The 25,311-nt window shown below is 47.5% G+C and overlaps 2 protein-coding genes across 7 annotated transcripts in view; one reads left to right on the plus strand and one right to left on the minus strand.

Annotated features, from left to right (window-relative positions):
• The window catches only part of LOC147023968 (uncharacterized), a 25,319-nt gene extending 6,845 nt beyond the window's left edge, over positions 1-18,474 (plus strand). Inside the window, exons 1-6 of one of the 4 annotated variants that reach the window (XM_085890047.1) lie at positions 8,395-9,072; positions 13,038-13,488; positions 14,353-14,463; positions 15,968-16,021; positions 16,130-16,267; positions 17,414-18,474. In XM_085890047.1, the coding sequence (XP_085746173.1) occupies positions 13,041-13,488; positions 14,353-14,463; positions 15,968-16,021; positions 16,130-16,267; positions 17,414-17,988 (1,326 nt within the window). In that variant the 5' untranslated portion in view covers positions 8,395-9,072; positions 13,038-13,040 and the 3' untranslated portion in view covers positions 17,989-18,474. Of the gene's footprint in view, positions 1-8,394; positions 9,073-9,133; positions 9,283-13,037; positions 13,489-14,352; positions 14,464-15,967; positions 16,022-16,129; positions 16,268-17,413 lie in introns of those variants that run through there. The other 3 variants (XM_085890049.1, XM_085890050.1, XM_085890046.1) reach the window with 3 other exon arrangements.
• Positions 18,475-20,038: 1,564 nt separating this feature from the next.
• Positions 20,039-25,311, minus strand: part of LOC147023969 (ran-binding protein 9-like) — a 108,852-nt gene continuing 103,579 nt past the window's right edge. For all 3 annotated transcript variants that reach the window (XM_085890060.1, XM_085890061.1, XM_085890062.1), the window contains 3 exons: positions 22,776-22,930; positions 22,059-22,170; positions 20,039-21,933 (listed from right to left, as the gene is read on the minus strand). In XM_085890060.1, the coding sequence (XP_085746186.1) occupies positions 21,803-21,933; positions 22,059-22,170; positions 22,776-22,930 (398 nt within the window). In that variant the 3' untranslated portion in view covers positions 20,039-21,802. The remainder of the gene's footprint in view (positions 21,934-22,058; positions 22,171-22,775; positions 22,931-25,311) is intronic.

Below are 25,311 nucleotides of genomic sequence, written 5' to 3' on the forward strand. Positions count from 1 at the left end.
GAATGGATGCATGAATGGATGGACGCAGACACGGTGCACGGGCCGCCACTGCAGGCCCGTGTTGTAGCTGCCAACAGGGCAGTTCTCGCAGCTTGCAAACTGTTGCCTTGCGGATCCTGGCGCACATGGAAATGAACAGGGGGGGCAAAGCAAAAATTGAACGGGGCTGGTGAACGTGGGCAGTGGGCATGGCATGGCAAAGGTGAGCAGGCAAACACAGCCCGCAGAAGAAGGCCGCTGCAGGCAAACATAGCGGGCAGATGAACTGGCCGGCACAGGCCTCGAAGAAAAACAGCCAGCAGATGAACTGGCCGGCACAGGCCTTGCAGCACCAGCACACAGCTGCCGATGAAGTTGGCCGGCCTCCGCCTTGAAGCAAAACACGGCCAGCCGATGAAGTTGGCCAGCCCTTTGCCGTTCAATGGAGGTTGGTGGAGGGAGTGCGGTGGTGCTGGCCACTTGGAAGGCGGGCTCGGACCTACCTACCTGTCTCCCTCCCACCTATCGCCTTTGCCTGTCACTGTACATACCCACTCCCTTAATTTGTGAAAAACCAATTTAGCCCCAACTTATTTTTTTGTTGTTTTTATTTTTACTTCCCCACTATAAATCGTCCCCTAACCCCCTTTATCGTCTTTGTTCGGCTAACCTATTCTGTCACCTAGCCTACTCCCAACCCCTACGTTCCCTTCCCGGAGGGGAATAAGGGAGAGCTAACGTCCTGTGTCGAGGCCCAACGAAGCCTCAGAATGGCCTCCCCAGAGTTCGGCGATCTATAACCAAAGTGGGTCCAGCGGCCCACAACGAGAGCGAGGGGATGGATGGTGCGGAGGGGTACATCTCCTAATCTACCCTAACCATTTAACCATTAAACTACCCCGGGGCTTTCAACAAGCGCCTCTCGCTTAAACTATTGGTTCTATAAACCCAGATTCCCGTCGCCTGTGTTGGTGTCCTCACAATTTCGGGCCTCGCCCCCCAATTTTCGCTCCGTGCCCTCACACGGTCTCCTGGCTGGGACACGTGGCTCCCTTTGGCAGGCACGACCCTCTGCCGAATCTCCCGCTATGGCACCCCCGGGCACTACACTGCCTCCGAGCCTACCAGCTCCCTAACACCGGGGAGTGCCCCCCATGGCACCTCCCCTGAAACGCACACGTGGCAGGCCGGCCTCCCGGGCCCCTTTCCGAGGGTCACCCGTGCCCACAACACTGCCCACGCGGCTAATGGCGCCCCGGGCCCCCGCACCAAGCAGGCGCACCCGTGCCCACTACTCTATCCCGGCCCCCCATGGGCCCTTGGCCTACCGCGGCCGACTAGCCTGGTGCCCGGGGTACCCACTCAGCGATACTCACCTTTCGCAGCCACGCTCCCAAGCCCGTCAACAGGGCTCCTGCACCCCTCCAAATGGGTCTCGAGCCTACTTTCCCACCAACAACAAAACGACCTCCATTTTTCAATTTGACTAACCCAGCTAACTCACTTTACTCTGACCCCGGGGTCCCTTGGGCGGGAGTCACTCCTCCCCCCAATCACTCATCGCACCATGCATTCCCCATTCGCTCCATTCACACAGACTCGCTGGCCTCACCCACTCACCAAGCACATGCCTCACAACTCACCAACTCTTCAACACACTCACCGCTGAACTCTGCCATCCTTCTATCTGCACCCCCTAACTAACTCGTGCTCCCACGTCGTCCCTTAAACTACAGCACGTTCCATTTAACACTACGTAGCTAAACTACGTCCCCTCTACACATTCACAAGTCTGTCACTGTCTCAAATAAATCATTTTATTTCCCAACCTAAATCTGGCTACAATCCCTCTACCTAATCCATTCCACGGACTCCATGAGGACTTACCCCTGCCCCATGAAGTCGGTCTAACTAAGCTAACCCTTCCCCCTAACTAGTTTCCATCCTGTGCCCAGGTCAAGGGGGTCTTCCACCCCTTGCCCAGGAATCCTGTACACCCGAAAGTGAGGCTTGCTTTTCCTTTTTCTTTTTTTTTCATGCGCAGCACCTGCGCGGCAACTCAGAGCTCGCGCACTTTGCACCTGCCCGTGACGTCATGCAGCTGCACGTGTTCCTCGTCCCTCCTTGGACGGGACCATCCGGCAGAGATACCCCTCCTGCCGGATTCCAACCACACGTGCAGCCATGACGTCACCGTGCGCAAAAAAAAAACACAAGCCCCACGTCTCGAGGGGTTTCCCACGCGAACACATGTGCTCTGCCCGTTGGAGCTTAACACACACGATCGCGTGGAGAACCCGTCCGGTCCAAATCCATTTACCTGCCTAAACTTTGTCCGTCCGCGGGATCGGCAAATCCACCGCGTGCGTTTCCGGACCGGGACTTCACTCTCGCAAGCGAGCACGTGGTGGTCTCGTGCGTTGCACAGCACGAACCGCGTGCTCACTGCTGGGTGAACCCGGCACGGTCCTCGAAACAACTACAGCCGCTACTCGGCTTTCTTTCTTCACATGTCGCCGTCGTCGCCTCCATTCCACACACGCACACCTGCGTGTTACGACGCTCACACTCCATTCCATTACATTCACACCGGGAGACGCGGCTGCGTGCTCCCGCATGCCAACCGACATCTCCCTCTCATACCGCTCTCTCACACACACGGTCTCCCTGGCACACAGCGACCTTGCACACGGCCGTTCACTCACGCGTGCGGGGGCACTCACCCGCGGTGCCTCACTCGCACTCCGTGCCTCATCCACACACGCGGGGGCACTCAACCGCGGTTCCTCATCCACACACGGTGCCTCACCCACACACGCGGGGGCACTAACCCGCGGTGCCTCACTCACACACACGGCGACACTCACACACGGTGCCTCATCCACACACGGCGTGCTGGGAAGCACGTACCCTGGCACCATCGCCACCACACCACTCACACACGGGGTCGCTTCCACACACGGGGACGCACTCACACCCTGCACCACACACACAGGGACAACCACACTGGGGATTTGTGTCCCCACAAGGGTCTCCGGGGCCTCTACACCCCCCAAGCTCTCCGTGCACCCGTCCACAGCACTCCTCCCCTCAACCTCGCAAAGCACGACCGAACTCACCTGGTCGTGACTCGCCTCAAGGGGGCATACTCCCTCCCCTCGTTCCTGGAGGAGGCCATCCAGGTCCTCGCACTGGGTCTCTACACGCTCCGCGAGCTCACCCCCATTGTCCTCCACTACCTCCGTGTGTGTGTGCGCGTCACTTACCCCGTCTTCATCGTGTTGTCTTTCCTCTATTTTTCTATCTCCCGTGTCTCTGCCAACTCTTCACCCTTTACCTCCCTTGTCTCAACTATTATTATTTCCTTTGTCGTCACCTCGTGTCTCGTCTCGCACGTTTTGGTCTCCCCATTTAATTTTTCCCTTTCGGTCATCGTTGCACCCCCTCCCTGCTCCTTCGCTCCTACACGTGGAGTCGCCATTTTGATCTCCCTGGTCACGGCCTTCATGCCCGCCTGCAGGCATCGGCCCATGTTCTGCGTCTCACCCCGCAGCTTTTTAGTTTCTTCCTTCATGTTTGCTTCCACTCCATTTATTTGCTTGTTCATTTCGTTTCTCATTTCATTTGTATTTGTATCCATCTTTTCGTTCATGCCTTTCATTTCGTTTTTCATTTCATTTGTATTTGTATCCATCTTTTCGTTCATGCCTTTCATTTCGTTTTTCATTTCATTTGTGTTTGCATCCATTTGTGCCAGCATGGTGAATAGCTGGGCCATGTCGGATGCACTCAAGTGAGCCGTTTCGGCAGGGGTTGGGGAAGGGTCTTGGTGGAGAGGGGGGGGGGGAGGTGTCATACACCGCGGCCGCTGCCGCACCCACCTCGGGCCCTGGGTTCAGTTGGGCGAGTCCGTGTTCCTGCACAATCAACATTTCCTGCTCGGGGATTCCATCCTGGACCATGGATCCTACACATTCTACATCCATTTCTAATACCCCCGGCTCCCGCTCGCCTTGAGACGCCATCTTGCTTCTCGTGAAGGGTTAATTTGCTCGCTCGTAATTTGGAGGGAATCGGGGGTCGCTTCTCTCACCCCTGGACCGATTCCCGTGAATTTAGCCAGAGACAGGAGAGCCCGTTTTCCTGTTCTCCGATACCAGTGCCGCGAGGAGGGCGATGGATTTGTATCCCACTTCTGACACCAGTGTTGCGGATTTCGCGCCCGCCGGCGTGCGAACGGCCACGTAACTCGAATCGCGGCACGTCGCCCACCGGACGGACAATCCAGTCGTGACCCTCTCGGACTAACGCCGGGAACCAGTCACGGGTGGACCTTTCGGTCTCACCGCGATCGAGCCAATCAGCCCCCGCGTGGGATAGGGTTGCTCGCCAAATTCGACCTACCTAAGTACCCACGCGGAGGGTAGACCGGGCGATCGCACCTCGCCGCAGGTCGACTTCGGACACGGGCCACTTAAGCGACCCGTTCCGTACTATCAGAATAACCGAGCGGTGTTATCGTCGACCTCGACGGTTCGATTAATTATCGGGCGTATTCAGCCCACTACCAACCCTTTACGTGAAGCAAGATGAGGGTTCAATGGGGGAAAAGACGAAGCGAGGCGGGAGAACAGTTCAACAATAAAGCACATTTATTCGCGGCACACGGGAAGCACACAAATACAATTCCACCAAAAGCACACAAAAAAAGAAAACACAATTCCATTTACACAAAAAGCAAATATAAGAGCGAAAACACAATGCAGAGCTAATACCGACTACCGAGCACACGGCAACACTTATACAATTCTACTTCACAGACGGCGCCGACAACACATACCCAAAACCAAGGAAAAGAAATACCTCAAGAATGAGGCGGGCCTGAGGCCGAGACCGGGTCGCGCCTACCCGTCTGGTGATGAGACGCGGAGCGGCGATGGCGCCTCTCTCCGCGGGCCTCGCGGACAGTGTCAGGCAGGGGGTGGGAAAAGGGGCCCCCTTTGTCGCACTATCTCAGCGCGGGGGGAAACAGGAGGGGGTTGCTGATGCTCGGGGTATAGAGGATCTTTATTATCCCTGGTGTGCGTCTCCACCTCGGCCAGGTCGCGCTGCCGGCCTCCCTCGGGCGTGCAGCTCCCGGCACCGACGCGAGCACCCCCTCGTCTGCCCTCGCCGTTGCCGCCTCTCCGCCTCTGGACTCTCCACCCTGGACTCCTCTTTGGGCTCTCCTCGTTGGACTCTCCGATCGACTCTCCCCTTCGCGACTCTCTTCAGCTTCTCCAGCTACTGCAGGCTTCGGGCTCCAGACTTCCACGCTCCAGACTTCCACGCTCCAGACTTCCACGCTCCAGACTTCCACGCTCCAGACTTCCACGCTCCAGACTTCCACGCTCCAGACTTCCACGCTCCAGACTTCCACGCTCCAGACTTCCACGCTCCGACTCCTTCTCGTTCTGCTGACTGACGAACACCGTCCTTTTTATCCCCCCGTAGCTTCGCCTTTGACCCCCTCCCTTCGACCTTTCACCTCGCTCCCCATTGGTCCGAGAAAAAGTGGGCGTGAAGGCTTTTTGATCCACAAATTTGCATATATCGATCGTTCTGGAGGCGGGGCCAAATCGCCCCTCGCTCACCGATTGGACGGCAAAAAGTGGGCGTGTGTCGTTTTTGATCCGTTTTTGAAGCACAAAATCCGTGATTTTGTACACGCTGTTCAACGTGCGCCCTGCACGAGTCCAACACCGGTACCCACAGCGGGGCAAGAACGGTGGCGATGCTACGGTTGCGAGGTGTGACGTGAAGGTCGTGGCGGTTGTGGTGAAGCGGTGTTGTGGTTGGTGGTTGATGTTGTGGTTGTGGTGGTAATCATGGCGGTTGGTCCAAAATAAAGATAGTAAAAGAAAAACGGCTATCCTGAAGAGTCGCAGCACGTATAAATGACATGTATTCCCACTAGACAACGGGTTTGGGCCTAACTACACATGCACTTACCGAGATACCTCACCTAAGGGACCTGAATGGTGGTTTGCGAATTTGGTAACCACAACAATATATATATATATATATATATATATATATATATATATATATATATATATATACATACATATGTATATATATATATATATACATACATATGTATATATATATATATATATATATATATATAGATACATACATACATACATATATATATATATATATATATATATATATATATATATATATATATATATATATATATATATATATATATATATATACATATATATATATATATATATATATATATATATATATATATATATATATATATATATATATATATATATATATATATATATATATATATATATATATACATATATATATATATATATATATATATATATATATATATATATATATATATATATATATATATATATATATATATATATATATATATATATATATATATATATATATATATATATATACATATATATATATATATATATATATATATATATATATATATATATATATATATATACATATATATATATATATATATATATATATATATATATATATATATATATATATATATATATATATATATATATATATATATATATATATATATATATATATATATATATATATATATATATATATATATATATATATATATATATATATATATATATATATATATATATACATATATACATATGTATGCATATATATATATATGCATACATATATATATATATATATATATATATATATATATATATATATATATATATATATATATATATATATATATATATATATATATACATATATATATATATATACATATATATATATATATATATATATATATATATATATATATATATATATATATATATATATATATATATATATATATATATATATACGAGCCTGGTGTTGGCGGAGTGGTTAGGGCAGCGGCTTGGAATCCAAGAGGTCCTGAGTTCAAGCCCCGTTGGGCCACTGAATTAATACACCAGGGGGTTGACTCAGCCTGTCATCCTTCCGAGGTCGGCGAAATGAGTACCAGTATACTGGGCCAGTGTATACCCCGGTTAAAATAGGTGTACCTTATCCCTGTGTCGTAAGAGGCGACCAGGGTTGCGTCAGGAAGGGCATCCGGCGTAAAACATGTGCCAAATCACTATGCGGATCATACGGATGATCCGCTGTGGCGACCCCTAACGGGAACAGCTGAAAGAAGAAGAAGAAGATATATACATATATATATATATATATATATATATATATATATATATATATATATATATATATATATATATATATATATATATATATATATATATATATATATATATATATATATATATATATATAAATATATATATATATATATATATATATATATATATATATATATATATATATATATATATATATATACATATATATATATATATATATATATATATATATATATATATATATATATATATATATATATATATATATATATATATATATATATATATATATATATATATATATATATATATATATATATATATATATATATATATATATACATATATATATATATATATACATATATATATACATATATATATATATATATATATATATATATATATATATATATATATATATATATATATATATATATATATATATATATATATATATATATATATATATATATATATATATATATATATATATATATATATATATATATATATATATATATACATATATATATATATATATATATATATATATATATATATATATATATATATATATATATATATATATATATATATATATATATATATATATATATATATATATATATACATATATATATATATATATATATATATATATATATATATATATATATATATATATATATATATATATATATATATATATATATATATATATATATATATATATATATATATATATATATATATATATATATATATATATATATATACATATATATACATATATATATATATATATATATATATATATATATATATATATATATATATATATATATATATATATATATATATATATATATATATATATATATATATATATATATATATATATATATATATATATACATATATATATATATATATATATATATATATATATATATATATATATATATATATATATATATATATATATATATATATATATATATATATATATATAAAATCAACGTCAGCGCAAATGAAGGCAGAAACATGGTTAAATAAATTACCACAAAATGTAACTTGTGTGTGACAGGTTAGTACGTCAAATTTCGGACAGTTCGCATGTGTACCACCGTCACTGACTGACTGACGTCACTGGCGGGGAAGGGGGAGTAACAACCAATCACCAGTTGGCGTGGACGAAAGTTATAAATCACTGCTACGACCTCCGTCACCATGGCGACCATACATCGGTCAAGCCGATTATTTAATACACGCAGTTACCGACCGAAAAAAAAAGCAAACAATAATTATTTTTTTAATCAAACGCGACTAAATCACCTCAAAACGGAGATTGTTATCCTCTCTGAGGCGATAAGTGCCGTGGACGAGTCATTAAAACTAACGGCTGAGGGAATGGGATATTAAACCAAATCAGGCCGATGAGTGCAGTGAACAGCACACGTTTGAACGTGACAAATTGTACGACGTATGCGTTTTTCCCCCGATTTGAAGACGGTAGTTTAATGTTAATAGGATGACGAAAGGCTCGAGTGTTCCTCTCAAAATTTACACCGACGAAACTTTCACACCGGCTACACCGCTCGAAGTGGTTCCGAAACGAAAAGCGCTTCAACAGAATGGGTATTGGGTGTGAATGTCGTCGATGAGCAGGGTCATGGTGGCATGAGTGGTGGGTTGGTGTGGGTTTAGCGCAGCGGCCGTTTAAACCTGAAAGACCGAAGAAAGTGTAATGTTGGGAGAGGATGCTTCGCGCACGTCGAGCTTCACCCTGTGTGGGACCAAACGTACCTGGTTCTGAGGTCTGAAGTATAAAACGAACCTGGTAAGCTGTGCTACTTTTTATATCCCCTTAATGTCACAAACAATGTGAATGTTGTGAGTTTCAAACACCGCAGCGAGACGGTGGGCTGAGGGAGATGAGGTGGTGGGGGTGATGAGGTGAAGATCAAACGGGATTGGAAGAAAGGAGAAAGAGGTCGTGAAGGTAAAGAGGATGGGGGTGAAGAGACGATAAGAAAGCGGCGTCAAGAAGGTGAGAAGAAGGAAAAGGTAAAGATGGGAGAAGAGGTAAAAAATGGAGGATGGGAGGAAGAGTTTAAAGTACCACAGCGAAACGATGGGTTGAGGGAGATAAGGTGATGTTGGGGAACAGGTGGAGATCGGAAATGAAAGAAAGGAGAAGGACGTCGTGAAAGTAAGAGGGTGGGGGTGAAGAGACATGGATATGAAGAAAGGAGGTGGGAATGATGAAAATGGAGGACGAGGTGGAAAGGGGACCGAGGTAGGACGAGGTGGAAAGGGGACCGAGGTAGGACGAGGTGGAAAGGGGACCGAGGTAGGACGAGGTGGAAAGGGGACCGAGGTAGGACGAGGTGGAAAGGGGACCGAGGTAGGACGAGGTGGAAAGAGGAAATAGGGAGGATGAGGTGGAAACGGGAAGGAGGGAGGACGAGGAAGAAAGAGGAATGAGGAAGGATGAGGTTGAAAGGGGAATGAGGGAGGACGAGGTGGAAAGGGGAAGGAGGGAGGATGAGTTGGAAAGGGAAATGAGGGAGGATGAGTTGGAAAGGGAAATGAGGGAGGATGAGGTGGAAAGGGAAATGAGGGAGGATGAGGTGGAAAGTGGAAGGAAGGATGAGTTGGAAAGGGGAAGGAGGGAGGTCAAGGTGGAAAGGGGAAGGAGGAAGGATGAGGTGGAAAGAGGAATGAGGAAGGATGAGGTGGAAAGAGGAATGAGAAAGGACGAGGTGGAAAGGGGAATGAGGGAGGTCAAGGTGGAAAGGGGAAGGAGGAAGGATGAGGTGGAAAGAGGAATGAGGAAGGATGAGGTGGAAAGAGGAATGAGAAAGGACGAGGTGGAAAGGGGATTGAGGGAGGACGAGGTGGAAAAGGGACCGAGGTAGGACGAGGTGGAAAGGGGACCGAGGTAGGACGACGTGGAAAGGGGACCGAGGTAGGACGAGGTGGAAAAGGGACCGAGCTAGGACGAGGTGGAAAGGGGACCGAGGTAGGACGAGGTGGAAAGGGGACCGAGGTAGAACGAGGTGGAAAAGGGACCGAGGTAGGACGAGGTGGAAAGGGGACCGAGGTAGGACGAGGTGGAAAGGGGACCGAGGTAGGACGAGGTGGAAAGGGGACCGAGGTAGGACGAGGTGGAAAGGGGACCGAGGTAGGACGAGGTGGAAAGGGGACCGAGGTAGGACGAGGTGGAAAGGGGACCGAGGTAGGACGAGGTGGAAAGGGGACCGAGGTAGGACGAGGTGGAAAGGGGACCGAGGTAGGACGAGGTGGAAAGGGGACCGAGGTAGGACGAGGTGGAAAGGGGAATGAGGGAGAACGAGGTGGAAAGAGGAAGGATGAGGTGGAAACGGGAAGGAGGGAGGACAAGGCAGAAAGAGGAATGAGGAAGGATGAGGTGGAAAGGGGAATGAGGGAGGATGAGGTGGAAAGGGGAAGGAGGGAGGATGAGGTGGAAAGGGAAATGAGGGAGGATGAGGTGGAAAGGAAAATGAGGGAGGATGAGGTGGAAAGTGGAAGGAAGGATGAGTTGGAAAGGGGAAGGAGGGAGGACGAGTTGGAAAGGGGAATGAGGGAGGACGAGGTGGAAAGGGGAAGGAGGGAGGATGAGGTGGAAAGGGAAATGAGGGAGGATGAGGTGGAAAGGGAAATGAGGGAGGATGAGGTGGAAGGAAGGATGAGTTGGAAAGGGGGAGGAGGGAGGACAAGGTGGAAAGGGGAATGAGGGAGGTCAAGGTGGAAAGGGGAAGGAGGGAGGATGAGGTGGAAAGAGGAATGAGAAAGGACGAGGTGGAAAGGGGAATGAGGGAGGACGAGGTGGAAAGGGGACCGAGGTAGGACGAGGTGGAAAAGGGACCGAGGTAGGACGAGGTGGAAAGGGGACCGAGGTAGGACGAGGTGGAAAGGGGACCGAGGTAGGAAGAGGTGGAAAAGGGACCGAGGTAGGACGAGGTGGAAAAGGGACCGAGGTAGGACGAGGTGGAAAGGGGACCGAGGTAGGACGAGGTGGAAAGGGGACCGAGGTAGGACGAGGTGGAAAGGGGACCGAGGTAGGACGAGGTGGAAAGGGGACCGAGGTAGGACGAGGTGGAAAGGGGACCGAGGTAGGACGAGGTGGAAAGGGGACCGAGGTAGCACGAGGTGGAAAGGGGACCGAGGTAGGACGAGGTGGAAAGGGGACCGAGGTAGGACGAGGTGGAAAAGGGGACCGAGGTAGGACGAGGTGGAAAGGGGACCGAGGTAGGACGAGGTGGAAAGGGGACCGAGGTAGGACGAGGTGGAAAGGGGAATGAGGGAGAATGAGGTGGAAAGAGGAAGGATGAGGTGGAAACGGGAAGGAGGGAGGACAAGGCAGAAAGAGGAATGAGGAAGGATGAGGTGGAAAGGGGAATGAGGGAGGATGAGGTGGAAAGGGGAAGGAGGGGGGAGGAGGTGGAAAGGGAAAGGAGGGAGGATGAGGTGGAAAGGGAAATGAGGGAGGATGAGGTGGAAAGTGGAAGGAAGGATGAGTTGGAAAGGGGAAGGAGGGAGGACGAGTTGGAAAGGGGAATGAGGGAAGACGAGGTGGAAAGGGAAATGAGGGAGGATGAGGTTGAAAGGGAAATGAGGGAGGTCGAGGTGGAAAGGGGAAGGAGGGAGGATGAGGTGGAAAGAGGAATGAGAAAGGACAAGGTGGAAAGGGGAATGAGGGAGGACGAGGTAGAAAGTGGAGGGAGGAGGTGGAAAGGGGAAGGACGACTTAGAAAGGGGAAGGAGGTAGGATGAGGTGAAAAGGGGAGGGGGGAGGAGGAGGTGGAAAGAGGAATGAGAAAGGATGAGGTGGAAAGGGAAATGAGGGAGGTCGAGGATGAGGTGGAAAGAGGAATGAGAAAGGATGAGGTGGAAAGGGGAATGAGGGAGGATGAGGTGGAAAGGGAAATGAGGGAGGTCGAGGATGAGGTGGAAAAAGGAATGAGAAAGGATGAGATTGAAAGGGGAATGAGGGAGGATGAGGTAGAAAGGGGAGGAGGGAGGAGGTGGAAAGGGGAAGGACGACTTGGAAAGGGGAAGGACGACTTGGAAAGGGGAAGGAGGGAGGATGAGGTGGAAAGGGGAATGAGGGAGGATGAGGTGGAAAGGGGAGGAGGGAGGAGGTGAGAATGGGGAAGGATGATGTGGAAAGGGGAATGAGGGAGGATGACGTGGAAAGGGGAAGGAAGGACGAGTTGGAAAGGGGAAGGAGGGGGGACGAGGTGGAAAGGGGAGTGAGGGAGGATGAGGTGGAAAGGGAAATGAGGGAGGATGAAGTGGAAAGGGGAGGGAGGATGAGGTGCAAAGTGGAATGAGAAAGGACGAAGTGGAAAGGGGAATGAGGGAGGACGAGGTAGAAAGGGGAATGAGGAAGGACGATGTGGAAAGGGGAATGAGGGAGGATGATGTGGAAAGGGGAAGAGGGAGGACGAGGTGGAAAGGGGAAGGAGGGAGGACGATGTGAGCCTGGGTGGAAAAGGGAGGACGAGGGATGAGGTGCTATGTGTGTTGTACAAGTAGTAATAGTAGTGGAATAGTTTGATATGAAAACACACACACACACACACACACACACACACACACACACACACACACACACACACACACACACACACACACACACACACACACACACACACACACACACACACACACACACACACACAGATGACGTTAACACGTGTTGATACGATGAACAACTACAGCTTCAGGAACTATCGAGCAGGGGGGTGATGATGTGCGTGTGCTGTGTTTCTGCAGGCCATGGTTGAAGCAGGTCCCTTTTTGGAATGGCTGCAAATGCAGGGCTTAAGGTTGGAGACGGCCCGAGCAGTCGTCACCGAACTCGGCATCGATAGCCGAGAGGTCTTTCGGATCTGCGCCGAGCCGTCCCTCATCAGAGCCGAACTCTTCTCCACCGCCAAGCAGAAGTTTCGCTTTGCGATGTACGTGGAGCTTCGGCACTTTGTCGAATCCCATTGGGAGGTGCGCGGTGACGGACCTGGAGGCTCTGCGCTGGCGGGCGTGCTGTGTTCCATGCTGAGTGCCGTGAGCCGCGAACTCTCGAGCTGTGCGCAGAAGCTCGGCATCCTGCTGTCGTCGGACTTCGAGAGTGACAGTGGGTCCCTGACGGAGGATGCTGGTTACGTTGGTGAAAGGATTGCCGACGATTGCGGCTTTCATGCTCAAGAACAGGGTGCATTATCAAAAGGTAGCATGGTGGTTGAAACGTTTGGCTTGCGCCCTGTGTGTCAGGCAGCTTCACCGGTCATTGGTGATTTGGAAGGTCTAAAGCCGCCATTAAATACACCCTTGTCAGCACCATTATTCTATCTTCAGCCAAAACGGTGTCTTCCTGCTTGTAATGCCATTGTCATGATCACCATGGTGTCCTTTGTGAAGAGTAGGTGAGCTATCGCCGACACCATGCCCAAATTCCAAATTCTTGCTCCAACCAGCAGAGGGCATTGCCTCAGCGGCACAGCCACGCCCTCAGCCAATGATGCTACCCCGCAGCCTTGTGCTGCATACGAGTGAAGTCGCGATCACGTAATGTCACGACAAGTTGTACAGTTTGGTTTCTTACCAAGTGCTTTTTAAAATAAAAGATTATTAGCTCTTCTGACTAAACTGGAAGAGCTCGAGCTCTTGATATGCACCTGACCACTTGTGTGGACCAACGATGTGTTGGAGATGCGTCCATTGTGGCGTGTGGTTCCTGGTGTGTTTATTTATTTATTTTTGAATTTGGTGTGTAGGGGTCTCTACTTAGTCCTTGTAACAGTCGTGCTTGTGGGTGATGACATCATCATTCTCCGAAATTGATCACAGACCAAGGATCATCATGGTGACCTGAATTTGTAGTTTTTCCAAACAACTTTTTGAAATCCGAGTTTTCACAAGTCATAAACTACAATCTTCCATGATGTCTACCATTATAGTACCGACGGTTGGTTACATGGGATCATGGTGGCAACAAATGAATGACATGAGACCATTTTTCATTTTTTAATTCGAGTTACAATGCCACTATAACCTACACCACGTGTGTGTGAAACATATGGATCTTTACAAGATGGCGTTTCCCACGGTCCACGAGTGACACTGAGCGGTGGTTGTGTCGAAGATGGATTACAACATATGGCTTCTGACGACCTGACCTTCGATGTCACCCCGCCTCGGAGTGGTTAGTAACATTTGTGCTCGCATTGCATCATCACCAGTTCAAACTCAGTACCTGTAGATTTTTTCCTCAAGCAAACTGGGCAGGAATGCCATTGAGTGGAGAGCGGGCTTAGCAAGTGGAGAAAGCCACCGTGGGAGAGCGGGCTTAGCGAGTGGTGAAAGCCACCATGGGAGAGCGGGCTTAGCGAGTGGTGAAAGCCACCGGGGGAGAGCGTGCTTAGCGAGTGGTGAAAGCCACCGTGAGAGAGCGGGCTTAGCGAGTGGTGAAAGCCACCGTGAGAGAGCGGGCTTAGCAAGTGGAGAAAGCCACCGTGGGAGAGCAGGCTTAGCGAGTGGTGAAAGCCACCGGGGGAGAGCGTGCTTTGTGAGTGGTGAAAGCCACCGTGGGAGAGCGTGCTTTGTGAGTGGTGAAAGCCACAGGGGGAGAGCATGCTTTGTGAGTGATGAAAGCCACCGTGGGAAAGCGTGCTTTGTGAGTGGTGAACGCCACCTTGGGAGAGCGTGCTTTGTGAGTGGTGAAAGCCACGGGGAGAGCGTGCTTTGTGAGTGGTGAAAGCCACGGGGAGAGCGTGCTTTGTGAGTGGTGAAAGCCACGGGGAGAGCGTGCTTTGTGAGTGGTGAAAGCCACGGGGAGAGCGTGCTTTGTGAGTGGTGAAAGCCACCGTGGGAGAGCGTGCTTTGTGAGTGGTGAAAGCCACCGTGGGAGAGCGTGCTTTGTGAGTGGTGAAAGCCACCGTGGGAGAGCGTGCTTTGTGAGTGGTGAAAGCCACCGTGGGAGAGCGTGCTTTGTGAGTGGTGAAAGCCACAGGGGGAGAGCGTGCTTTGTGAGTGGTGAAAGCCACGGGGAGAGCGTGCTTTGTGAGTGGTGAAAGCCACCGTAGAGCGTGCTTTGTGAGTGGTGAGCCACCGTGAGAAGGTGAGGTGCTTTGTGAGTGGTGAAAGCCACCGTGCTTTGTGAGTGGTGAAAGCCACCGTGGGAGAGCATGCTTTGTGAGTGGTGAAAGCCACCGTGAGAAAGCGTGCTTTGTGAGTGGTGAAAGCCACCGTGGGAGAGCATGCTTTGTGAGTGGTGAAAGCCACCGTGAGAAAGCGTGCTTTGTGAGTGGTGAAAGCCACCGTGGGAGAGCATGCTTTGTGAGTGGTGAAAGCACGTTTTGTCAGTCATGTTATGGATGATGGTTATTCTATCACACTTTAGTGAATATGTCCGGATATTGTTTAAGATTTAAAAGGGGAAGTGGGAAAAATCTTGGGTTGTTGGGTTTTGCTTGGAGTGGGGCAGATAACAGCAATTTTTGAGAGGAATCGTGCAAATGATACAATTTTTTTTGAATTTTTTTTTTCTTTCAAATTTTTCAAAATTTGGATTTTCAAATGGCCAATCGGGCAGATTTGATCAGAAAGCCCTGCAGAACAGAAATGCCAAATTTGATGCTTGTATCATAATTTGCATGATTTTTCTACTATCTAATACACTATTGAGGCTGCTTATAACTATGTTGCAGGGGGTGTTGTGCAGTTGAAGGTTGAAGGTGATACTCCAGAGGAGTGCACATATGGTGAGTGGATGGCATTTGCCACCAGGGCTGGAAATGTACACTTTTATAACCTGTGGGATGTGCAGTCGTTCGACGACCTTTCATGGCCTCATGTTGCACTGTGTCCAGGTGAAGTGACTGTGGATAACGTGAGCTTGTTCCAAGGCCTTTCCTTGGGTCACCCACAGGCTATGAGCGCTGCTGGAGCAGCATTGGGATCACACGACATTCTTACCGAGGCCAGTGATGTCATTTACCCGACACTGGGTGAGGACATGTTTACACACGTGCTCACACTTAGTTTAGCTCACACATTAATCCACCATTTATATCAATTGAAAGTTTTTAATTGGTATGTAACCATCTCTACTGAATGAGTGACAGCTCCTCCACGATTATGAAAGCAGGTGTAGTTAAAGCAGCACTCCTTACAGCTCTGCATAGATACGTCGTGCACAGCATATATGGTCTCAATGTGCCATTCAGATGAGGTCTTGTTTTCTGGACAAGCGTACAATTGTCTCTAATTACATTGATGTGCATTTGAATCAAAAATACTGGCCAATGGTGCAAGTGTAGTTTGACTTGAGGGCTAAAGACCATTTAAGGTATCGTACTACAAGCACATATTGGGAGTAGAATGACACCGATGGTGTTTTTTTTTCTCGATACAAGATTGAGAAGAGATATGACGAAGTGACAGTTGTAAGAAGCAAGGGAATGAATGAATGAATGAACAAAGAGGGAAGGAAACAATGTAAGTGGGGTGTCAGGGGCAAGGTAGGGATGGGGATGACATGAGATTGTAGTACACGACTTGCTTTGAAGCCTTGGAGGAAGAGTGGGATAGAATGGCATTGAGATAAAGAGAGAGGGACAAGAGTTGAGGTGTGCAGTGAGCCTGGATTTTGGAAGTGGCACCTGGAGGGGAGTGGGATTAGAGGAAGAAATAATCTGTCCTGGAGGAGCTGGGGAGGATGAAAGGGCTAAGAGAGCAGCAGAGGCTTCTTCCAGATATGTATATGAAGGCTTCACGAAAATGATCTTCAAAATAAGGGCGGGGGAGGCGAGGGGATTGGTGATGTTACCATGATAATAAAAACAATTTATACATACTTTGGATCGTGAGGTTTTACACAAGGAGTGCCAGGCAAGATCGATCCACTTTAAGAATGACAATATGTCCCCCATCAGGTGGTGCAATTGCTCGAGTAACAACATCGAGGTGCCGAGTTGTTAGAGTGACATGACAGTGGTGCGATGTGTGTTGTGTTTGTCACGTGGTAAGAAAAGCAGGCAAAAGGTGAAAGTAATTTAACGGAGGAAGGACAACGCAGCATCGTCGCTGAGAGTGGATTAAACAAGATGATATTACGTAAACTGTTTCATTGACTAACTTTACGTTTGTTGCAGGGGGGCAGCTGAAGGGTACACGAGAGTTCTCTTGTTCGAGCTGCTCGCAGTCGTTCCACCACGAGGCCACGCTGATGCAACATATGGAGAGACACCCCCAGGGTTTTCATCACAGAAAGCACAAGTGCACATACTGCCCCTACACGTGCAACTTCAAGAGACGTCTGTACGAGCACCTGAGGGTCCACACCGGAGAACGGCCTTTCAAGTGCTCTGTATGCGAGAAGGGATTCGCACGGTCGACGGAACTTCGGATGCACGCCCGAGTCCACACGGGCGAGAAGCCCTTCACCTGTCCTGTGTGCGGGAAAGCGTTCGCGCAGCTGCACCATGTGCAGTCACACCTGAGGGTCCACACGAGGGAACGCCCGTTCAAATGCCCCGTCTGTGACGAGACGTTCGTTTGGTCAAACGAACTTCGGAGGCACACGAGGTTACATAATGGGGACTGTCGACAAAATACCGCTGGGAGCTATCGGGGGCTCAGAGTCACGGTTAAAAAAGAACCCGTGGAAAAAAACGACGGCGAAGAACATCTGCAGGAAACTCAGAAAATAATTAATCTTGAAATGTGAAACAAACGCGAGGAAGCTCGGACGTATTCCGACTTTGAATGCCCGGTAAGGGAGATCGGAGGAAAAATGCACAAGATCAAAATCAATGAAGCCACCTCCAAAGTGACGGGCCTACCCCCACCCAAGTAATTCGATCAAATCATTGATCGATGTTCTCACCCACCGAGCTGTTTTTGCTAGATTGTAGACAATGAGCTGCGTCGAGTTTAGGCTGAAAAATGGATGATTTTCCTCAAGGATTTGACATTTTGTTTAGTATGGACGATGAACATAACTTGGACAAAGATGTGCGGCGAATACAGGTTACTACTCCAACCCTGTCGCTGTGATGACCACGGTTAAGTCTTACAGCGTCACTTGGATAATACTTCATTATTGGATCTCTTTACTGTTTACCACTACCCACCCCTCCCCCCATTCCCTCACCCTCCCATGATTCATAAGCATATTGACTTTCTGTAATAAAAGTTTTGTTTTCTTTCAAAATGGTGTGCATGCTCTTCATACTTCAATAATTGTTCATCACTTCCACTTCACCGATATAACATGCTATCATAGAATACGGGAGTACTCCCCCTGTGTAGAGATGGCATGGGAAAACTAGAAGGGCACTCTCGACGCTGCCAGATATGCCTCCGCCCACATAATTACATCATTATACATACTTGTACCAAGTTTGATTTAAATCCCAGAACCCAGATTCAAAATATTAAATGTTCTCACTCACCTGGCTCTTTTCACCCTCACCACAGGCAGGTCGGTCGTCTTTCTGTCTTCTACAGTCTCCTCTCTGGCCTCGCCCCCCCCCACGCTCTACCTGTGATCTGTCCCCCCCTTCCCCCTCCCATATTTCTGCAGAATGCTCAAGGTCCGCCAGCAACCCCCTTCTGGTAAAACTACCAAAATCGAGAATCGATGCTCACCTTCACTCTTCTTTTTTTTTCCCCCCACCTCTGGAACAAACTCCCACCCTCTCTTCAATTCTGCTCTTCCCTCCAAATATTCAAAACAGCTGTTCACCACCACCTCTTATCTTCCCCCATCCAAAACCACGATCTTTTCTACCCCCGTTAATCCACCCCAAACCCACCTCCTTCAAATTCCCTGCTTTCCTTCCTGAAAGTCCCTGTAATGTCCATCTTGTATACCCCGTGTTCCCCGCCCCATCCCTCTCCCTTCCACGGATCTCCTGATGTCTCTGTTCCCCACTGTTTTGTGCTTCCCTCTCCTACCCCTCGTCTCCTGCTCCTTTTGTTATACGTGCCTTGATATTGTATTCAAATAAAAAAAAAATTCTGCCTGCCAGACCATGCGTCCGATGAGGTTGAAATTTAAAACACATATTCCCCATGACGACTCGATCATAAATGTGACGTTTCATATAGATTGATGAAGCGGTTCAAGAGTTTTTTTTTGTTTTTTTTTTTCAAAGAATTTTGTTAGATCCAATTATGGCTACCAAACCATGTGACCTATTATTCGTGAACACCCTGGTATCCCCAAGGATTGCGGAACATGTGGGTGAAGTTTCCCCTCGATCTGTCAAGCTGTTCTCGTGAAGATGATTTTTAAAGGTTCAATGGTAAATCCAACATGGCTGCCAAACCATGCGAGTCATAGTTGAAGAACTTTTTGTTCCTCTTGGATAAGCGATCGTACCTATAAAGTTTCGCCTCGATCTGTTCAGCTGTTTCGGAGAAGGTTTTTGAAGGATTTTTGTTAAAAAAACAATATGGCTGCTGAACCACATGACCTGAGGAAGCAACAAGGAACCTGAGGAAGTAAAGAGCATAGATGGAGTCATCAGGAGGAACCTGGATACGATTCGGGTTGCAGCCGTGACTCCACAACCCTCAAACCCGTCCAGGCGCAGCCAAGTGAGCCTCACAGACGGGGAGAGGGTAAAATTCGAGCCTTCGAGTTACTCTCGGTGATCAATCCAAGCTAACCCTGACCAAAGCGTGTCTGAGTGCATGTGATCGGAATGGATACGCAGAGTCCCACGATGCAGGCCATGAGCGTCCAAAAGAACAGATCTTGCACAGCGGCGTACCATGTTCCTTTTTATTGTGGTTAACAATTAAAATGAAGGCAAACAGGAAAACTGCCGTTTTCTCAGGCTCACGACAGCACAGCGTTAAACGACTGTCGTAGCTCTTCACACAAGCACTCATCACGGCACTTTAACAAAACCTGCCAACGAAGGGAAACTAAACTACAAATACGTGACATCAGCTGCTGTGTAAGTTCTTATTATAAATAAATGGAGCTGTAACATTGGGTTCCAGACAGAAAAAAATCTTTACAAGGTTTTCATTTCAATGACATTTTTGCTACTCTGTCAAAAGACAGCAGGAAACGAAGAGGGAAGATGAGGAGGTGGGAGTTATGAATGAATGGACGACTGGAGGGAGATCGACCTACAATGTAGACAGAAAAACACCAGGACGTGCTTGCAAGACCAGTCGGTTATGGAGGCCTTGCACGGAAAAAGGACTCCGTGCAGCCACTAGCCAAATCGACCTCCTTCGAGCCAACCCGTGTGCTCATAACGGTTGGAGGCCACGGCGTCTCTCAGCCAAGGTCTACAGGTAAGCCTGGAGTGTCCCACTGCAATCTATCTGCCTTTTGTTGCTTTTTTAATTAATTTATTTTTTAACAAGATTGTCACCAACATTCACTTCCCAAATGGTTTTTTGCTGTACTCATGTGCATTTGAGCGGTTGTGTACGTCCGTACATGCCCATCCTCTCGACACCACGTACGGCCCCCGGTTCACGCAAGAAAACTGCACGTTTTAAAACTCAAACATAGACTCGAATCATTTAAAACAAAACTCACAAAACCTAAGCCAAAATCGTTTTCCAAGGTTCCAAAACCTAAACCCGAGGAAAGACTAGGTGCGGCGTGCCAGGGAGGTGGGCAAGACGTGTGGCTTCAGACACGACGGCACGTAGGACAGAGGGCAGGCCGGCTTGCATGCTGATTATTTACAAAAGCAAAATGTATGTACAGCGAACCATGCAAGCACAGAGGTTGGGGACAAGTACATCAGGGAAAAGGGGTCATGTGGTACAGAAATGTGGATCGCGTGGCTTTACAAGGTGAAATGGTACGAGGTTTAAAAAACAAGAAAAAAGAAAAAAAAAACAAAGAACAAGACAATGCATCAGGAATCGAGGATGGAAATCTTCATCAGCACTGGGACGATGAAGAACAATTGTGGAGCTAAACAATGTGAAAGCAACAATATTAGGATTAGATGGAAATACATAAGGCAGGGGAAAAAAATTGTGGTTAGGGGAGAGGTGTGTTGGCACGGGAAGAAGGGTATCGGAGCAAGCGAAGGGGGGAAGAGGGGGTAACAACGTGATGGCTATAACCAAGTGAAAGATTAATAAGAAGAATGTGAAAAAGAAATGTGGAAGAGCTGTGGAAAAGAAGGAAGAGCAGAAAGCACAAACGACGTGCCAATTCCAACCCATCCGCTACATAAGCGTGTGTCAGTTGGGCGTTCATGTGCCAGAGAAGGAAACCGTGAACGGTCACCAGATGATTTGCAACATCGTGCAACAATTACAATGAAATATCCACATTACCTAAGACTCCGTCGCTTCTAAAGAGGTTCCATCACTGCTCGGGCACACGTCACTCCCGCTTCCACGATACAACTTGCTCTAAAGCCACACCCGCACATCTCGCAAACTGCACGTTCATTCTCAACCTCAATTCCAATACTCTCCTGCCCTAGTCCTTCTTGCACGAGCGACCCCGATTCATCCCACCAGGACTGCGTCTGTGCACTTGGTGGTGGCTAGTGCAGATATTCCTCAAGTCTGGCAAAGGCACAGGAGCCAATCCCCATCCGGGACATAAGCCGCAAGCACTCAGAGATTTGTCCCATTGCCAACACCAGCATGGGCTGTTTCGGAAGGTTCTGAGACTCTGCCGGGAGAAAGGAGAGAAACTAACATTAAAATGTGCGACGGAGAAGCAGAGGGATGTGCACGCGTCGCTGCACCCACGGCACGGAACGTGATCCTGAGCGTAAACCGAGTGAGAAATGGTACCTAGTATGGTACTGTTGAGAGCAGCACATATCTGTTCTCGCTGTGCTGGTTCCAGCTGAAACCCCATGGGGCTACTCCACGGATCTGCGTAAGCCAGTAAGCTAAACGCATCCTGCTCACACACAACACACGACACGGAAGGTAAGCATTCACTGAGCCAATCGTCAACAATAACGAACAGGAACTTTAACAACCGACAGTTCTTAGGGTGAAGCCATTCTCGGAATTCAGAAGTGTCATGGAACCCCATCACGCTCACGCATCGACAAGTCCCAGAATCCACTTAGACAGCTGACAATGGGGTTCTGGAGCTCAATTTCAAATCGCCAATATCCCTTTATGTTAACCTGAAAGGGCCCAGTCTGTGCGATGGGGATCTCAACCTTCCTCAAATTCCAAAATCCAACACTATCATTAACCTGCGATGAGAGTGAAGCAATCAAATGTTCCACCCGGGATTGTAAACACCTTGAAAAAGATATACAACTGGGCGTAAATTAAATATTCAAACCATGTAAGGAAACACATTTTCAGCAAACCCGTGCGGCGTCCTAAATGAGCCAGGTCACGTGACAGCAATCATGGCAGCACACACAAGAAACACCAAAGCCAAATGGCTCTTTTAAACCATTATTAAGGACTATACAGTTTGCTGTGTAGCCGAGTGTTCGCTTAGCCCTGAGACCAAGCTGGAGGTGCTGTGCGTGCAGCCATTGCCTGGAGAGCACGGGCGTTGGTTCCGACATGCTTCGTGCTCTCCCGTTGAAGTTGGTCACACATAAGCTGCAGTTCTCTCCCAAATTGAATCATCCGCTCAATGGCAGCGAGAAACCCGCCACACAGCTGGCGCCGAGACCCTGCGGGTTCAACATCTGCACATGCAGTTGAGGAGTGGGGGATGGGGGGGGAGGAACGGAAAGCTAATAAAGGGATGATGAGTTTCAAAAGAAAGAAAAAGCTCAAATCCATCAAACCCCCCTTGATAGTTTGATTAATGGAGTGAAATGTAAGGATTATTCATCACTTCACAGGCAATTTCACCAACACTGCACTTACTTACTCCTGGAACATTTCTTGTAGTTAAATTTTTTTTTAACCTTGGGACAATTCTCATACTTGTCCAAATCTACAAAAGACTCCTGGGTTTAACACCGGTCAAAGGACTCCTGTGCGAGACTAGCAAATAAAAAACAAAATGGCCGTGCCGCAAAACCCGATTTGCATGCAGTGAACTTCCTCGTGCATCGTCGCGTAATATGGTGTTTGCAGTTCAAGGAGTGAAAGCTTGGCCCAAGTCTTTTGCAAACTATCTGGACAAGTCTCCAGGAATGACTCGCCTCTTCTTCAGATACCGTGACAACCATAACTCCAAAACCGTAAAACTGATCAGCCTGAAACTTTGCATGCAGACTAAGAAAACTCCAAGGAAGTGCAGGAGTGAAAATTGGGTGTTTGGGTTAATTAAAACACTCCAATTGAAGATAATTAATGGCCTTATTTAATTATATCCTTCATCAGTTGCATCCTCAGACACCTCACTCTCAATAGTATCTTAAGGTACATCCTGGGTTACCTTGCTGGGGTCTTAATTCGCCATTTTGTTTGGCCTGCTCAACCATGCCTTTAGTTGGAACAGGCTGCAACGATTTCTGAACAAAGTTTTTTTTTTCCCACTTTCCTCACTCACATCATCGAATGCCTGTTCGTCATAGCTACGAATCGCTGGATACATTGCAATGCTTATAAATGCCAGGAGATGCCAGCATTTGTGGCTTTATTTCATTTCTGCACATGCGATAACCTCGAGAATCTATTAAACTTAGCAGAATTACAAAATTTAAGCTCCATAATTTAACTTCGCAGCAGTTTCGATTCCTAAAAAAAAAAGTGTTCATTTGTCCAATTCGGACATAGTTTGATATTTCGGGCGCCTCCGGCATTTAATATGACGGATCGGATTCTGTCCATCTGCACGATCTCCTGCCTGTGTTGTGCTCCGCAGTGTCGTGCAGTGCTAAGCATGTCATTCCCTATAAACGGTTGGATGGAAGAAAGGAATGGATGGAGGGAACGGATGGATGGGGTGGAGGGAACGGGTGGGTGGGATGGAGGGAAGGGATGGGTGAGATGGAGGGAAGGTATGGGTGGGATGGAGGGAAGGTATGGGTGGGATGGAGGGAAGGTATGGGTGGGATGGAGGGAAGGTATGGGTGGAAAGGAGGGAAGGTATGGGTGGAATGGAGGTAAGGTATGGGTGGGATGGAGGGAAGGTATGGGTGGGATGGAGGGAAGGTATGGGTGGGATGGATGGAGGGAAGGGATGGATGTGGTGGAGGTTAGGGATGGATAGAGGGATGGAGGGAAGGGATGGAGGGAAGGGATGAATGGATTGTCCAAACCAATTCTTCTCCCTGCACCCTACCCCCCCCCCCCCATTTCATCAATCTCCACACCCCTCCTCACCCCTCTATTCTCTCCCTCTTCCTCCCTCCCTCTCTCTTTCAGTCCCCCCCTTTTCCTCCCTCTTCTCTCTCCCCCTTCCCACCTCTCTCCACCATCCCTCCTCACTCTCCCCCTTCGCTTTCCCACCCATCTTCACTCTCTACCCCCTCCACCCCCAACCCATCATGTTCCCATCAATGATGTTCCCGGGTTTTATTTGCGAGCCCAAAATAAATGTCAGTGCGAGTGTGCGTGTGTGGGCTCTTCTCCATAACTCCAAAACCATAAAACCTCGTGACCCCAAAATTTATATGCATACTCAAGGACTCCAAGGGAGTGCATGAATGAAATGAGGTGTTAGGGTTAATTTAAACATCCCTTTTGAGGATGATTCATGGTTTACCTCCATGAAAGCCTTATTGATGGTGAGCCCAACTTCACCTCGCGGTGGTCTTAGCCACCATTTTGATTCGACCAATTCAAACCTGCATTGCGATGGAAACATGCTCCACTCTCACGGGCGAATAGCATATCATCTAAATATTATTTCGGATTTGAGATCGAGATCTCGTGGACTAAATAAGTGTTTAAATCTGAGAATTTTAAGAAATTACCAATTTGCCAAGCAATGGATTGTTGGGCCACGAACAGGGAACGTGAGCTGGGATTGGACGTTTGCCTGTGTCAGTTGGAGAGACGAGTGTTTCCTGAGAGGAGTGAGGAAAGTGGTGTTTTTTTTTTTGTTTTGTTAATACAATGTCGAGGCTCGTACGAGAGCGAACACACACAGAACGTACAACAAGGGGAGCAG

This window comes from Eptatretus burgeri, chromosome 7, assembly GCF_056783735.1.
Source record: "Eptatretus burgeri isolate ZD-2024b chromosome 7, Ebu_testis_v1, whole genome shotgun sequence".
NCBI classification, from domain to species: Eukaryota; Metazoa; Chordata; class Myxini; order Myxiniformes; family Myxinidae; genus Eptatretus; species Eptatretus burgeri.